The sequence below is a fragment of the Peromyscus californicus genome, unplaced genomic scaffold (genome assembly GCF_007827085.1).
Source record: "Peromyscus californicus insignis strain IS unplaced genomic scaffold, ASM782708v3 Scaffold_3__1_contigs__length_106647218, whole genome shotgun sequence".
In the NCBI taxonomy this organism is placed as follows: Eukaryota; Metazoa; Chordata; class Mammalia; order Rodentia; family Cricetidae; genus Peromyscus; species Peromyscus californicus.
In genome coordinates, this window is record NW_026294551.1 from 55,499,999 (window position 1) to 55,517,062 (window position 17,064).

General features: G+C 46.6%; 1 protein-coding gene and 1 long non-coding RNA gene across 4 annotated transcripts in view; one reads left to right on the forward strand and one right to left on the reverse strand.

The window, feature by feature from the left end:
* Positions 1-17,064, forward strand: part of LOC128122462 (uncharacterized) — a 72,069-nt gene that overhangs the window by 40,350 nt on the left and 14,655 nt on the right. The window contains exons 4-6 of one of the 2 annotated variants that reach the window (XR_008222440.1): positions 11,084-11,218; positions 12,545-12,691; positions 14,134-14,305. This is a non-coding gene — a long non-coding RNA (uncharacterized LOC128122462). The remainder of the gene's footprint in view (positions 1-11,083; positions 11,219-12,544; positions 12,692-14,133; positions 14,306-17,064) is intronic. The other variant, XR_008222439.1, reaches the window with a different exon arrangement.
* The window catches only part of Myh13 (myosin heavy chain 13), a 48,536-nt gene continuing 42,708 nt past the window's right edge, over positions 11,237-17,064 (reverse strand). The window contains exons 35-39 of one of the 2 annotated variants that reach the window (XM_052758065.1): positions 16,785-16,955; positions 14,303-14,407; positions 14,109-14,204; positions 12,471-12,605; positions 11,237-12,037 (exon numbers count right to left, since the gene is read on the reverse strand). In XM_052758065.1, the coding sequence (XP_052614025.1) occupies positions 12,023-12,037; positions 12,471-12,605; positions 14,109-14,204; positions 14,303-14,407; positions 16,785-16,955 (522 nt within the window). In that variant the 3' untranslated portion in view covers positions 11,237-12,022. Of the gene's footprint in view, positions 12,038-12,059; positions 12,606-14,108; positions 14,205-14,302; positions 14,408-16,784; positions 16,956-17,064 lie in introns of those variants that run through there. The other variant, XM_052758064.1, reaches the window with a different exon arrangement.

Below are 17,064 nucleotides of genomic sequence, written 5' to 3' on the forward strand. Positions count from 1 at the left end.
CTGGGCTTACTTGTTGAATTTTACCAAATAATATTTTCTTAAGTAGATTAAACTGGCTGGCTGGCCAGCAAACCCCATGGATCAGCCTCTCTCAGTTTCCCCAGCACTGGGATTACAAGCAAGTGCTTCCCCACCCAGTGTTTTATTTGTTTGTTTGTTTGCTTGTTGGTTTAAACGTGGGCTCTGGAACACAAACTCAAATTCCTCCACAGTATCAACTGAGATGTCTCCCCAGGCCCTACCAGTAAGTTTCCTAATGTTGAGTCAAACTTAAAATTTTGAAATTTACTCAGTCTACCTCAGGATATATTATCTTCCTAAATGGTCCTGGATTGTACTGGCCTGCATGCTTTCTAGAATTCCGTTGCGTCTGAGCTTATGATTGAGACAGACCTGTAACTTTGTGTTGACATCAGGATGGTACTAGCCTCATGAAATGACCCTGCTTGTCACTGTTGCTCTCTGGAAACACTCGACTAAGACTGGAATTTTTTTTTTTCCTTAATTGCTTTCCCCTCACAGGTGTCTGAAGCTACAAGATATGACAGTCCTAATTTGAACCTCTCAAGGTATCTTACACCATTTTTTTTTCCTAGAACCCCAAGTGTCCCTTCATGGTAACCTTAGCGATTGACTGCTGAGCAGAGCATATGTCTAGATTTTCATCTCTGGGTTCCATAATGCCAGGGTAATGGGGAAACATGTTGTTTCTTAGGCCAGTGGAGAGCTCGTTTTTGTAAGCTTGTAGTATGTGGGATAGAGGGCATACCTCTCTCTACGTGCTTGTTGGGGAGTAAGAGGTTTGAGATTGTTTAGAAAGCCAAGGGCTTGAGTCCCCACAACTCAGGGTAGCAGCTAAATTCATATCAACCACAGAACTATTAACTGAAGCCTTGAAGAACCATGTCAGCATCATGTTCTGACAAAAGCTTCCTGTTATGTGGCTAAGGAACTTATTCCATTTCCCTCTCAGCTCTTTAGTCTTGACATCCTCAGCCTCTTCAGTGATATGGAAACCTCCATGGCATCTGTTTCAGAGAATGGGGTGGGGTTGGGGTTGGGGATTAGGGGTTGGGGTTGATACTTCCCCTGACACTTGGCAGTAGGCTGTTCATAGTTCAAGAAAGGAAGGGAGAAAAGGTTTCCTGTTCTCTTTCCTGAACTGCACCCTGGGAAGCTTTACTCACTGGAGGCAGGTTGAACTAATGCTAGAAGAGTAGTATTGGAAGGAGGCATCTACCCTGTGTCCCAAGGTTCTGCTCACAGCAGGCTTCCTCAATGTCCTGTTGAAAGACATTGAAGACACTATGGTCCTATGGTTTATCTGTGTCCTAAATGTTGGTATTTACTTCAGTAGGAAACAAAACAGAAATTAAAAAAAATTCCTTTGAAATAGGAGCTATTTGACCAGATATGGTAGCATACACATGGGATTGGATTTCTGGTTGAGACCCCTGGTTCTCCCCATGTGGTCCCTGTATCAGTAATGTCAGCATTGCCTAAAGAGGAAGTCTGTTAGAAATCTAAGTTCTTCTCAGGTCCCAACTCAGAACTAGAGACTCAGAAACTGCGTTGGACAGTCTGGGCTTTAGCCAGCTCTCTTTTGGATTCTGAGACACGCTGGACATAGAGAGCCACTGATTTGAACTCAGATGTCTGCAGTGATGGATTTTCTCCCCTGAGTCTGAGTTAGTCTACAAGGGATAGCCTAGCCTGTGTCTCATCCTGTAGTACTAGAAATGTATTCCACTCAATGGATAGGCCTCCTGACCATGGCATGGATGCCACAGCAAAGCCAAGTTGTTTTAAAAACCTCCAAACACTCAGTTTCTGTTCATGTCTTGTAGAAGAACATTACTGAACAGTTCAGAGATGGACTCTGGTCCTAGACCATAACTTGAATGAAAGTGCTCCAGAGCTGTGCCTCTTACATCTGATATGTCCACAAATCACCTGGGGATTTGGTGATGGTGTACCCTGGCACTCACTACATCTTGGAAGGGCCTGTGATTCTGCGTTTCCAAACACCCACAGATATTGATGCTGGACCATGGACCATACCAGACTCTAGACTAGAGCCATGTGCAATACTTTCATTCCTCACGAGCATCTGTGTCAAGATGTGAAGCTCCTATCACCTCCCATTTCCCAGGCTTCATCTTGAGGCCAGACAGGACTGGTTCCCTCAACTGTTCTTCATGCATGGTTTTTACAACCCTGACCCCAATTCAGGCTGCCCTGTATGGATGCCAGGCAATCTCCACCCTTGGACTGATAGTCTCTCCTCTACCACATTCTTTTCCCCACCTCCCTCTGGCACAGCAGACACTTCCTTTCGCATTTCCTGAGATGGCTCCAGCTGTGGGGTGCGAGTATTCTCATATTGGTGATTTTGGGAAGCCCGTGAGGCTGGAAGAAGGAAACCACCACTGGGCTGGGTGGTGCAACGTCTACCTACTTAACTTGGACATCTGCCCTGCTGGATTTCTTGCTCCCTCTACCCTTGGAGGCTCCTTCCTGTTGTACCCCATCCAGAGTCGCCTTTACTCAACACTGCCAACCTGGACTTTCCTTTCTCTGTTCATCCTTAGATACTCTGTAGAACATGAGGATGGAGGGTAACAAGTTTTCTGTACCCCAATAATAGGTTTCTCTGCTGACACAGTAAGACAGATCAAGGTGGAACTGAAAAAGTATAACAACAGGTTTATTTGAGCAAAGCAACTCCTGGGTGGGTTCTCCAGTCCCAGAGATCAAAGTCGGAGAAGCTGCACACCCGAGTTCAAGCAGGGAGATTATATAGGCTGTAGGCAACGGGTGAGGATGTGTCTGCCACAAGCCAGATTTGTGCCCAAGTGTGGGTCAAAAGCTGAAATGCTTTGACAGGGACTTGGACTGCTGGGGGCAACAGGGGAGGAAACTGCAATAGTCACCAGGAGTGGGGAACTGGGATTTTTTTTTGGGGGGGGCACCTTTTCTTTGTTGGAGATTCTTGAGAGGACAGGGTTTGGAGAGAGCGAGACAGGAATGGGGCTTTCTGGATCATGCAGAGGCAAGTTGGAGGTTCCAACTGAATGAAGGAGACAGAAGGGAGCAGCGAGACGGAACCTTCCTTTGTAGAAGGTCATGATGAAATAGCTGTTGTGACCCTGCGACTCTCTGTGATCCCTTTCTCAAGGGTCCCTCTGACAACTAACCTCTTCTTAACCTCTCAGGACTGCCCATGGCCAGTCCTCCTCCAAAGGCAGCCTTGAGCCAAAGCCTTGTTTCCAGAAGTTCTGTGGAAGTGCAGAGGGATTGAGGCAGCCTTTCCTGAACATTTTAACAAGGTTCTTCTATCAAATTAGTGAATCATTTGCTGAGCCCCAAGGACAGAACCCCTCAGGCAGCTAGCTTATAAATGCTATTCACACCACTGCAAAGAAATGAAGATTCATGTACAATAGAAATCCTATTTTCCTCCCCTGAAGGTAGGCCTTTCTGACACAGTTGTGTGTTTTCATATGAGGAAGACTTGTATGTACGTATTAAAGTGGACTTCATTTTAGCATCTATTAGTATAAGCATTAAGATGTACATATTGATGTAGCTGGATGCCATTTGTGCTTTTGCCTTTTAAAATATACATAGTCCCGGAGTAGCATTGTGGCGGCAAGCCCGGGTTCCGACACACACTGTGTGACACTGACAGATTTCTTAAACTGTCTGGGCTACATCTGTCAAATAAAGTAAGAGCCTCCAGCACAGGGCTGGAGTGAGAAATGAGATGATCCGCAGAAAACCCTTGCAACAGCACCGGGCATGTAATGTGCCACCAGTTCAGTCTGGCTGCAACCACTACGCTTATTACCATATCAGACTCAGGCAGACCTTTGTTCCTGAGCATTTTAGGTTTTCATCATTTAATTATAACAGTGCTGTTATGCATGCCCTTCCTTTCTGGTACTCTCCTGCATGTGCGGAGCCTGGTGCATGCAGGATGTAAGGTGATAAAAAGAGCCTGTCAGCTCTTGACACAGTTGACCATTTTGCGGTGAGAAATGAGTGATTCCAGTGGTGCAAGGGGTTGCATGGGATGTGATTTGTGAGGATGGGAGAAACTGAGGCGGAGTTATGTTTTTTGAGAGGAACACACTAGTCATTCTCCTTTATTTAACCAATGGCTTGTTTCCCAGCGCCAGAACAGCTCCTGGCATGTCACGGGACCTCAGTTAATTCACTGTTGAGCAGATGAGTTGCCTGACAGTTCACCAGAAGGAGCCGTCCTCCTAGCCAAGCCAGCAGCCTGCTGTGGGTGGCCCTGGGTCCCGATGGAAGCCACGACCTGATTGGGGTCCAGATGTTTTGTCTGGCCCCACCCACATCTGTCCTTCCTGACTCATGGGACAGGAAGTTCCTGACTGTGGGGCACTGAGTCTGAACAAGAGTCTCTCCCTCCTGCTGTCAGCAGCCAGAGGCATTGTGTGCAATTGGAGGCATTAGCTGAGGAGGAAATGATGAGCTGTTAGGAGAGGCTGGAGTCTGTGGATGAACTGTGAAGAAGGAGAGACTGGAGTCTGTGGATGAACTGTGAAGGATGAGAGGTGTCTGCTGGTCCGGGCGCTGGCTGATTCCTCAGTGAGTGAGGAGTGAGGCATGTCCCACATTTCGAGAGTCTTACAGAGTGGCACTGTCATTCCTGGGAAGGAGACAAATGAGGGTGAGTGAGAAGGAAAGGGAAATGCCCATTTGTGCTGGTGAGGTTACAGCCCATTGTATCATTTTGTCCTTCCAGTCACCCACTGGGAAAGCAGGGTCTGTCCAGCCTAAGAAACACAGATTCATTCAGCATGGTCTCCAGCCACAACATGAGCCACAAAAGGAACATCTGTTGCCTCCCCTAAGCCCTCACTGTTTCTTTGGGGACTAGGAACTTGACCCAGTGGGAGGGTAGGAACCATCTTCTCCATTCTCAGTTTGTAGAGCTTGGGAGGAGCTGATGCTACTCAGACTTCTAGGACCCATGACTCAGACCTGACCAGTCAGGCCCCACACCCTCCGACCACCTCCTGCCCGTGGACATGGCACCACATCCCGCAACTGAAGCCAAGCAGTTCTGTTTTGTCCTTCTTCCCTGAAAGTACCTTTACGCTCCTATTTTAAGAATTTTAAAATATCAGCTATAAGTCCATCCATTCTGGAACCACAGAGGCAGCTGTTCTTGTTCTGTTTTGTTGGTTTGTTTTTTCTTTGGGTGGTGCCGTTGATTTGGGACCGATGAGGGGTGGCTCAGTGGGTAAAGGCACTGCCTAAAGCCCTACAGCCTGAGTTTAATCCCCAGAACCCACATAATGGAAGAGAGAACTGACTGCCAGAAGTTGTCCTGTGGTCTCCACACGTGCACTATGGCACACACATACCTACACACATACGCACATACAGGCAGGTACACACACACATATATGTAATCAAAAGTTTAGAAATTTTTAGAAATACAGTCAGGAGAGAGAGAGAGAGAGAGAGAGAGAGAGAGAGAGAGAGAGAGAGAGAGAGAGAAAGAATAAATCATCTGAATGTCTATATCTGACCATGATGTATCTATAAATTCAGCCAGTCTGAAGACTGACTGCTCTTGGAATTTCCTTTTTACCTAGATATTTGGAGCTGAATTTCTGAAACAGGAATCAGTTCTTACATCTGGAACAGAGCAGCAGGGTGGGGACTTCACAGTAGAGACTCCAGTGTCCTTTCCACCCCCCGCCCCCCATACCTTGAGTTGAACAAGATAGAAATCCTTCATCTGAAAAGGTTTTCAATTTGCTACCTTGATTAAGCTGACATAGGCTAGGGGGTTAGGCAGGCTGAGATTGGCTCTCCATATCCCAACATCTCTCATAGACATAATTTTAGGTTTCTTTTTGCCTATATTTCATTGTTTCCACTCAGTGACATGCTGGTAAAGGGCTCACAAACCTCTATCTGTACTATGTAGTGTCTGCCAATTTTCATAGTATGATAGTCTCACCATGGCCAATTTCATGGAAGCAACATCACGTGACTGAACGGGAGATGAAAAAGTGCATCATTAGATTGCATTTCCACCACAAAGATTTCATAATTGTAGATAAACTCAAGAGATTAGAGGTAATAAAATGACCTAGGTCATTAAAAATGGTTGGCCTTGAACATTTTGCCTTTGTCTTAAATACAAGCCACTTAATTAAAAGTTTATAAAGTTTAAGATTTTAATAATGCTGAGTTCAATAATTGGCTCAGAGAATCCCTGAGTTTTATAATTGGCTCTGCAAACTAGTTCTAGCTCACCTCAGACATCACCTTGATGGGATGAGTGGCCTCTGCATGGGTTTCAACAGCTTTTAGTGAAGACTGATGACAGATTGAAGTATGCAAGGAAACAGAATGCATTATCACCCATCTGCATAGGACTGTGATCCACCAATAGCTGGGAAGTAGCAAGAACTCTAGCTGGTATGGACACCTCCCTCGGAAAACCTATATACTCATCACCTACATGTGTAGAGTAGGAATCCTGTATCAGCCATTTTTCATAGGAAGTAGATAGCACATCCAAGTTACCACACAAGGATGAATGTACAAGGAAGAGACTCTTTGTGGCCAAGCATGGGAGACCATAGCCCAGCAGGGCTGCAGCTTTACTAGTTCAGGTCTCCATTAATGTGTTTAGGTCTAAAGATGCCTTCAGGGAATGAGAAGAACCTACCAGAGCCTGGAGATAGAGAAGGCTAGGATACATGACAGGCAATGGTGCCTTTGGCTGCAGCAAAGGATGATGGGAAGAAATTTGACCCAATCTCCTCTTTCCCTCTCCTCTTCCATCCTGGCTTTCTGTTGGCAAAACTCAACCAAAAGCCAGAGTGCAATGGATCCCATCAAGGTCAGCTTCCTGGGGGCATTGAACAGGATGGGAAGAGGTAGAAATGGCATAGTCCTGCAGAGTGAACAGCTACTTAGTTTTTTCTCTTGGGTCTGAAAAAAGTTAAAGAAAACCTGCTTTTGGAACTGCTGCTTGCTCCCTACTGACCCTTGCTAGAGGTAAGGGGCTTCCCCTGCAGGACCAAGATATCTTTTCTGGTCTGACAGAGGCTCCTTGGAGGAGAAAGGGGGTCAGTGTAGCAGACTATACTGTGGTTCTGTGCTCTCCCACCCCTGAACCAAGACCATCAACAGGGACCATGTTCTCTACTCAGCCCTTCTAGTCTCATTGATGTTTGCAGGGCCCTTTTCTGTGGATAGTCATTTTCAGGGAGCCCTGGTCTGGGATCCAAAAAACCCAGGATGGATGTCTGGCTCAGATCCCATTACTAATATGAATTTTCTTTTTTGCAAAAACCAGGGACCAGGAAGAGACTATTGTGATTTTCAAGGACACCTCTGGTGCTCAATGTCTCTTCCAAGAAATCATGAGTTTAATCTCCAGAACATTTGCATAATGCAAAGCACATTTTTCCATAGCCAGAAGGTGGCAGCAAAGTTCTGTTTTGGAGGGGGCTGTGGAAGAGGGTAAGAGACCTCAGGACCTGTGGTAGGGCTCAAAGTTCACCTTCTATACCTAGGTTTTAATGTCAAATAATAATTAATAATAAACAGCAGAACTATCATTATCATTATTGGTAGTCAAATAATAGTGATGATCCCATCTTTATTTGGGACAGGGTTGCACAGTTGGGGAAACCTTTGCACATTGTTGCATAGGAACCTTTTACCAAGCCCATCTCACAGGCAGCTGGTGGATAATTAGACTTTCCAGTCCGTACTGAGACTCAGGGGTGTTTCTTGACTTGCCCACAGCTTTTGGAAAGTAGAGATGTGTTGGGAGAACTCCTAAATTCTCTTGCCTTTGACTTGTGTATTCTCTAGCTTATGGCAGGCTCCCTTCCTCTTCATCTGCCAAAGAAGGACAGTTAGGGAGCCAGAAGGACCCAAAGGCTTAAGACCAGTCTTTGTGGTGCTATATTATGTACCCTAATAAAATTTGACTGAAGATCAGAGAATAGAACAAGCCACTAGATTAAACATAGAGGCCAGGCAGTGGTGGCACACACCTTTATTCCCAGCACTTGGGAGGTAGAGATCTGTCTGGACCTCTGTGAGTTCAAAGCCACTCTGGACTACATGAGATTGACTCAGTCTAGGAGAGAAAACAGAGTCAGGCAGTGGTGCACACACCTTTAATCCCAGGAAGTGATGGCTGGGCAGAGAAAGGTATATAAGGCGTGAGGAGACAGGAAATAAAGACTTTTCGGCTGAGGAACACCTTTCAGCTAGGGGCCTTTTGGCTAGAGACCCTTTTTAGGCTGATGAGTTAGTGAGGTAAGAGGTGGTGGCTGTGGCTTGTTCCTTCTGATCTTCAGGGAAAGTTTATTAGGGGTACACAATATATCACCACAGGTCCCAGCTGCAAGTTGGACCTTAACATGTAGATGCTGATGAGGAAAACTCAGGGCATGAATTCCATCTTCACTTTCTCTTTCAGCCCCAGGAGAGGAAATTATCTTGAGTTACTTAATTCTTACAGGGTCTACCTGCTGGCTTGGTATAAAAGGATGCCATCCATCCATCCATCAGTCTATCCATCCTTCCACCTGTCAATCTGTCCTTGCTTCCTTTCATTCAGTAAGCAGAATATTGATTAAGTATAAAACACCACTCTGTGAAGAATATGGGCATTGTTTATCCTTTAACTCAGGGACCCAGGCAAGGGCCAACAGCCCAGAAGCAGAAGCTGGGTAATGGCAGAGACTTGAGGGTAACTTTTTCCTGGGGCACTCCAAAGAAACTGGACTATATATGGGAGGAGGAAATTCAGATGTCATCTTTTGGGCTACCAAAGAGGGATTGTTCCCTAGCAATTTTACGGAGCATGGCAACTCCTCAAACCATAGGAGATTCGTAGAGAAAGTCAAAGACTCAGACCGTGTTCCACCTGGGCCCATACCTTGTGTGCTCCCCCCACCTCTGAGGGTGATGTCTCAACCCCTCCTATCACAATATAAGGATATTAACGTGTTTACTGTATGTCAGGCTCCAGACCAAGTGTACTCCTTACATGTTCTTATTTGCCTCTCAAAACAAACTTCTAAAGCAAATGATTTCTTCTTTTGTATGTGAGAAAACTACTTCATGTGTGAGAAAACTGAGGACAGAGTCATGAAGCAACTTTAGTAAGGTTGGGAAGGCTAGGACTCTGGCAGAGTGAGATCCAGCCAGGAAGTGTGCGCTGCTCGGTCATGAAGATTGGAGTTCCGATCCCTATAGCCACATTGGCTGGCTCATGAACACCTATAACTCCATCTCCATAGGATTCCACATCCTTTTCTAGTCTCCATGGGTACCTGTACGTGCATGTGCATGTATACATGTGCACAGACACATACACACATAAATAAATTCACATCAATCTTAAAGCATAAAGGTCCATAGCTATGATTTTTTTTCCACCCCAAAGAATTAGGAAAGTTAAGAGAGAACCCTTGCCCAAGGCCACACAGCTTAATGTGACCATATCAGAATTCCATCTAGGTTTGCTCACTCCACTCCAGAGCCTGTGCTCCTGACTGCACAGGTCGGGTACCCAATGAGGAAACTCAAGTTTAGAGAACATAAATCAACCCAAGGTCACACAGCAAGAGCCTGTGAACAGTCAGGCCGAGGCTCGTATTTAATATTGGCTCTTAAGCTTTCTATAATGGTTCCCATCCCATCCCACCCCACTGGGCCAGGCAATCAGTACAATCAGAATCAGGAGGACCTTTGGGACCCAAGAGAGACTTGAAACTAAGTAGCTTCTGTTTTGGTGGAGAGGGTATGGTGAGTGGCCCTGTCTCAGCCCTGACTATGAATATCAGCAGTTCTCCAGATCCAGTTGGTCCCTTTGACCTTGCACATCCTGAAGAGGATGCAGGCAGGTGGAGAAGAGTTGCCCAAGTCAGGGGAGACCAAGGTTGTACCCGGGCCCAGTCAGTCTTTCCCCCAGCGCATCGGACTTCCTGTGAGTGAATGGGTTTGATGATACCCGCTGCTTGCTCAGCTGTTGTAAGTGGGCACTAGAGAGCTCTGCAGTCCAGATCCCAAAGGGTGGGGGAGGGAAAGGCAGAGTAGCTGAGTGAGAGATCACTGGCCTGGGAGTCTGATCTCCAGGGCTGAACTTCCACTCTGTCCTGTTGAGTCATCTGAATCCACTAAACCTCAGTTAATGAGAGGAAAAGATGGAAAATCCAATTTGTGAGAATTACGTATTCCTAACAAGAAAATAGTAATTACTCAAAAGGGTCTTCTCTCCCTCTCTCTCTCTCTCTCTCCCCTTCCCTCCTTCTCTCTCTCCCTCTCTTCCCTCCTTTCCTTTTTTCTTTCTTTCTTTTTTCTTTTTTTGTTTTGTTTTGTTTTGTTTTGAGACATGGTCTGTCTATGTAGCCCTGGCTGTCCTGGAACTCACTATGTAGATCAGCCTCACTTCGAACTCACAGAGATCCTCCTGCCTCTGCCTCCCCAGTGCTGGAATTAAAAGCTTGTGCCACCATACCCAGCCTTCTTTTTCTTCTTGAAGTGTTTATTTTTCAGATTTATTGAGGTATAATTGGCAAATAGGAGTTTTACAGTGCTGACTTGTACAATCTTTTTTTTTTTTTTTTTTTAAATGGGCTTGAACACAGCATCTCACAGATACATTGACTGGAGTTTCTGTGCACATCACCACATCTCCAGAAATTATTCACCATGTACATCTGAAACTTACTTTCTTTTGGCCAACATTTTCTCATTTTTTCCAACTTCTAGCCCTTTCCAACTACTACTATGCCTCCATGGGTGATTGTATTAATTGCACACACGTGACACCACTCAAGCCCTTGTCTTTCTGTATCTGGCTTATTTCATTTAGCACAGTGTCCTCTGGATTCATCCATGTTGCCACATCAGGATTTCCTTCTGCCTAAAGCCTGAAGAATAGTCTGTTGCATATGAGACACCATTTTTGTATGAATTTGTGTGATGTGTGTGTCCATGTGGAGACCAGATATTGACATCCTTTTCTATTGTTTTCCATCTTTTTTTTTTTTTGAGACAGGATCTCTCATTGAACATGGAGGACAGCAGTTGGCTAGAGGGTAGACTAGCTAACTAACAAGCCTCAGGGATCCTCCTGTCTCTGCCCTCTCAGCTCTGGGGTTACAGGCGCACACCTCCCCTCCTGGACTTCTCCGTGAGTGCTGAACTCAGTCCTCACCCTTGCACAGCCAACACTTTAGCCACCGAGCCATTTCCCCAGCCCTGGCCACCATTGTTTTGGATACTAGATTTCTAAAATGTATTCGCCCAGGACAGACACTTAGGGTGTTTCCATATCTTGGCTATTGTGAATAATTCTGTATTAGAGAGAAGTGCAACAGCATTATCAAGATCCTGATCCTGTTTCCGCTGAAAACACACTCAGAAGACTGCAGGGTCATATCACTGCATTGCTTTTGTTTTCTGAGGGGCCTTACCCTGTTATCCATGATGGTGGACCCACTCACCTTCTCAGCAACAGTGCACAAGGGTTCCCATCTCTCTCTGTCATCACCAACTCTTGTTAGCCTTCATCTTTCTGTGAGAGCTATTTTAACAGGTATCAGGTGTGGGCTGATACAGGGTCTGTGGTTTCAGTTTACTTTCGTTGTGTGTGGTGCTGAAGGTGGAAAGCAGGGCCTCCCATAGGTCACTCAAACACTCTACCACCGAGCCACACCCCTCAGTCAGGTCTTTACTTGGAAATGTTTGTGGAAACTGAAAGTTTACCTGGAAATGGGCTGTGTTTACACCTTTTCTGCTTGAGGCAAGGAGGAAACAGTTTCCCATTTCTGACTTTCTTGCCATTTACAGCAAAGCAGGCAAGACTCTAAAACTCAACCCCACAATAAGAAACACAGCAGAGCCTGTATTCTGAGTGTGGCGGACAGTTTATTTTTCCCACACTCTCCCTCCTCTCTCCCGGAGGTGACCCATGGCAACGAGCCTCAGGAGAGCCTCATTCTTCCATCTTCTGTGGGAGAAAAGAAATTGTACACAGGAAATGAGTCAAACTCCATGGGAGGTTCAGCATCCCTCCCCTTCAAGGGGAGCAGATGCAAAGTGGGGAATTTCAGAAAAATGGCATTAAGGAATGGCCTTGTCTCACTTTGTGTTGACAAAGGAACCAGTTAAGCTACTGGGAACAAGACAAGTCACCTCAAAAGCAGGGGCTTGCTAGATTGCATCTCAACCAATAGGGAGAGAGGGAGATGACATGCCTGTCCTTTGTGCTTCTAGCCAGAGCCTGATACATTGGAGTCTATACTAAAAAAGCATGTGAGGGTGTATGACCAGTGGCAAGGATGAAGACACCAAAAGGCATCCTCCAGGCTCTCCTTGGTCTGTTGGTCCTTCAGTATGAAGAACCTGTTGGAAAGACACCATCCTTGGGTATCTGCTCTTACCTGGCCTCCCACATCACGGCTCTTGGCCCTTAGCTTGTTGACTTGAGACTCTGCAATGTCTGCCCTCTCCTCAGCCTCCTCCAGCTCATGCTGGACCCTCCGGCACCTGGACAGCTGTGTGTTGGCTTGCTCCTCCTGCATGGAAAGAAGACAGAAGCTACACAGTTATGGAACCTCTCTGTGATTCTGAGGCTCTGAGGAGTTGGGATAACCAGGAAAATGTGAGCCTTATATCCACTGACAGCAGTGAGGGAAGATGAGCTGAGTTCTCTTGAGAATGTTGAAAGGTGTCCTGCCCACGGCTAGGGTGGTATGCTAACTAGGGGCTCCTTGCAAGCTCTTCTTGCTCTTCTCCCAAGGATCATCACATATCTCCCTGAATTCCCTCTCAATAATAGCTCTCCCAAACAACTCCTATACAACCCAGAGATGACCCAGGTCCAGAGTTCTCTCAAGGCATCTGAAGGTATCAGACCAATGGTCCATGCAAGTCCCTTTTGTTTATGCTTTTGATAATTGCCATGCATCTGGGACAGACTATTATATGGTTCTGTATAGTCTTGCGGAGACTGTACTAATCTGATGTGCACAACCCCCCTACTTTCGACTGGTTCCAGTATTCTTCTTCAAGGTAACTAACCAGGCTCCTGAGCAGGGAAGAAAGGGGGCAAAGGGAAGAGGCCATATACAAGTCATTTCTTCCTTCAGCCATTGGTCTTGAAAGATGCTCTGCAAGCAAGAATATGGCCCCAAAGCTAAGAGAGTGCAAGAAAGGCTCTGTTCTAGAGGACCCTTTACTTTGGAGCGCTAATTACATATTAGCTATAGTATCTGAGAAATCTTTGAAGGCAACAAGTTTAACTTTATTAGACTGATTTTTTTCATTATATTTTTAAAGACTGTATCTCCATGTAGTGCAGACTGACCTCAGACTTGCAACCTTCCTGTTCTATTTTTGGAGTACTAGAGATCACAGGCCAGTGTCAATACCCTGTATAACTTATTTTCTATGAAGAAAGGGCTACTTCCTATCTTGGCCCAGCATTTTGCTATTTGTCGCCCTCAGACCCAAAAGCCCCTAGAAGACATCTTTCAAAGCACTGGTTTGGGCCCATCTACTATCTTTCCTGTTGATTTTACCTCTTTGATCAGGAGGCAGTTAAACAGGGAAGGAAAAGGGTGTGGGGGTGTTGCTATAGAAGTCTGGGGGTGGGGGACCAGGAGAGTAGAGTGTGGTAGGATGACAAATATCAGGACGAGGTGTTTCAGGGCAGGAAGACAAGAGGGCAGGAGCCGGTGCTGGTAGTGGTCTGGTCTGGTCGGGGAGATTTGGGATGATGCAAGGCCAGCAGAGTGAACTAAGATGCTCTGGGTAGATAGAATGAAGCAGCGTGGAGTGGGATAAAGAGATGTAGGTTGGTGATGGAGGTGGCTGGGAGAAATTGGGGAGCTATGAGGGCACAGGAAGTTAGGAGGCAGAAGATTCAGCAAACACAGACCAAGGGAGCATGTAGGGTCGGTGTTTCTGTGTGTGACCTGGGGCTCTCTGAATGACTCTGATCAGGCACTGGTTCCCACTGAGGCTTCACGAGGACCCCGGGGTGGGCGACAAGATGCACAGGGGCCTCCAGTACTCACAGCCTCCTCTGCCTGCCTCTTGTAGGACTTCACTTTGGCCTGCAGCTTGTCCACCAGGTCCTGGAGGCGGAGGATGTTCTTGCGGTCCTCCTCGGCCTGCAAACAGAACATCCATAGCTGAGACCTACAGCCCCTGACTCCTTTTGCTGGGGTCTGCTCCACATAGCCGTGCTGGAGGGTTTGCAGCTTGCTACCTGGTAAGTCATCTCTTTGACTTTGCGTTCATATTTGTGGGCCCCCTTCAGAGCTTCGGCCCCTCTCTTCTGCTCAGCATCCAGCTCACTTTCCAACTCCCGCACCTGTGTGGGGTAAAGAGCGTACACAATGAGGTCAAGGCCACTAGCATTCTCTAGCAGACTCACATGCTAGTCATCCCAAAGTGACCTCAAGACCTTGCTGTGTTTTACAGAGGCATCTCCTCCCAGGCCCAGTCTATGTCATAGCTTTGTACAAATTATAGCAATTTGCCCTCTTGGGGTAGAGGCAGCTGCTGATGCATAGCACTTGGCTCCTGGGTCAGGCTTGGCAAAGAGGCCCCTTCCTCTGGGGCTGTGTACTTTGACAAGGGCACCACAGGCTGGGAGTCTGCCCTGTTTGTCCTCATAGGCAAAACCTGCTGGACTCTACGGATGTCTTGATTCTAATTAGGCAAGACAGTAGACACGGGCAGACCAAGGTATATCCAAACCTAAGGCCATTTGACAGATCTGAAACAGGTCAGTTGCTATCAATGAACATGGCTGCCATCAGTGCTGCCCAGTCCACCTCAAAGGTGGGTGGAATGAGATAAAGTATGGGAAAGCGGGTAAAGAATCATCTCAATGCCGTAGTTTTCTTGAGGGAAGAGAGAAGTCACTGAGATGGCAGACCATCAACTGTGGTACCCATACCACAAATGCCACAACCAGAGAGATCCAACCAAGCACCTGGCCCTCTCCCTGGGGACTCCAGCAGCATCAGAAAGAGAACACAGCTCATGCTAGGAGACTCATTCCATCAACTTTGAAAGCTCCCAGGGGAGCAGGCTTCCTTTGAACTCTATTTCCAATGGAGTCCCATCTTCTTTCATCAGGTCTTATAACAAATCTCCCCACCCCTAGGCTTGCTCTCCAGGCCTCTGTAAGCTTTATCAGATGTGGGCAGCTGGGGTCAGATGATAGTTAAAGTGGCTGACTGTGCAGGTTGAGGTGACCGCCGGCTCCTGGCCAAGCTAGGAAAAACCAGAAGGTATCATGCGACTTGGTCCTTTCCTTCTGGAAGGGGTCCATGAGAAGGATGGGCTTATGCTCCTTTTTATGCATGGGAAAGGAAGGGAAGAATTTTTTATTTAGAGCAGGGAGGCAAAAATAAAAACCTTTGCATATTTAAAAGGAACCATGTGCCTAGCGACCATGTTCTAGGGAGACTTGAATAAAGAACAATTGTACTGGGGGCTTCCTGTTGGGAAAATTCTCTCCTCTTCCCTCCTCCTCCTCCTCACTCCTGCCCACTCTTCCATTTTTCTCTCTTCCTGGGACAAAAGAGATATTCTAATAACCTCCTCCATGCAGCCCTTCACTGAAATGTCAATTGTTCATGCAGCCCATCGCAAAAATGATTGAAATAATCCAACACAGATCTGAAGGGAAAAATCAAGAGGCCGAGGAAACAAAGCACAGATCAGCAAAGGAAATGAGTGACTGTGAAATACGCCCCGGGAGTGAGTATGGGACTCCTGGCACCGGGCATATGAAGTGTCTCTGGTGTATTAATTTGGAGGAAGAAGCACCAATCAAGCTCCTTTGGGGATGGGGCGGGATGCGCCCTAAAACTGCAGCTGCATATAGAGATTAGAAAAGCTGGAAAGAGGATAACCTGAGAGCAGGAGACAGGGGACCAGAGGCGTTATACAGAAGGAGCACTGCTAATCAAAGCGAAGCCTGGTCTGAGAGAGAAACCATGCCAAAGTGTGGAGTTTCATGATCATAGAGCACTTCCCCTGTATATGTGTATAATTGTGAATCTACATGGGTAACAGGAAGTAAATAGTAAAAGATGTCATCTTTGCCAAGTGTGTTGGTGTATACTGTTAATCCCAGCACTTGGGAGACAGAAGCAGGTAGAGCTCTGTGAGTGAGAGGCTAGCCTGGTCTACATTGCTGGGGGATATCTTTCTGTATGCCGTGAATATATGTTGCTCCTATTGGTTAATAAATAAGTTGCTTTGGCCTATGGCAAGGCAGCTTAGAGGCAGGCAGGTAATCCAAGGAGAGAGACAGGAAAGAGAAAGGCAGAATGGAGGAGACACCAGACTGCCATCCTAGGAACAACATGCAATGGGATGCAGGTAAAGCCATGAAACATGTGGTGATACATAGATTAATAGTTTATGGGTTGAGTTAAACAATAAGAGCTAGCTAGCAGAAGCCTGCCATAGGCCATACAGTTTGTAAACAATATTAGGCCTCTGAATAATTATTTTATAAGTGGTTGTGGGACCCTGAAGCCAGGCGAGACTGGAGAAACCTTCTGGCTACACTACATAGTGAGTTCTATATGGTGAGAACCTATCGGTGTGTGTGTGTGTGGGGGGGGTGCTTCCCCACCACCTAAATCTAAATTTCTGGTTAGTGGATTCGGCCCAAGATGGCTGAAAAAGGTCACTTTGGAAAGCCAGTGCCTTCCCAAGTTACCCACCCTGGCCTCCAGTTTCTGGATCTGCTTCTTGCCACCCTTTAGCGCCAGCTGCTCAGCCTCGTCTAGACGGTGCTGCAGGTCCTTCACCGTCTGCTCCATGTTCTTCTTCATCCGCTCCAGGTGGGCGCTGGTGTCCTGCTCCTTCTTCAGCTCCTCCGCCATCATGGCGGCCTGGAGCAGTTCACAGAACACATCTGTGGGTTACCCACCCAGCATCACCCAGCACACAGAAAATGCCATAATCTTGTGCCTCCCCTCACAGTTATCATGCCCCACTTTG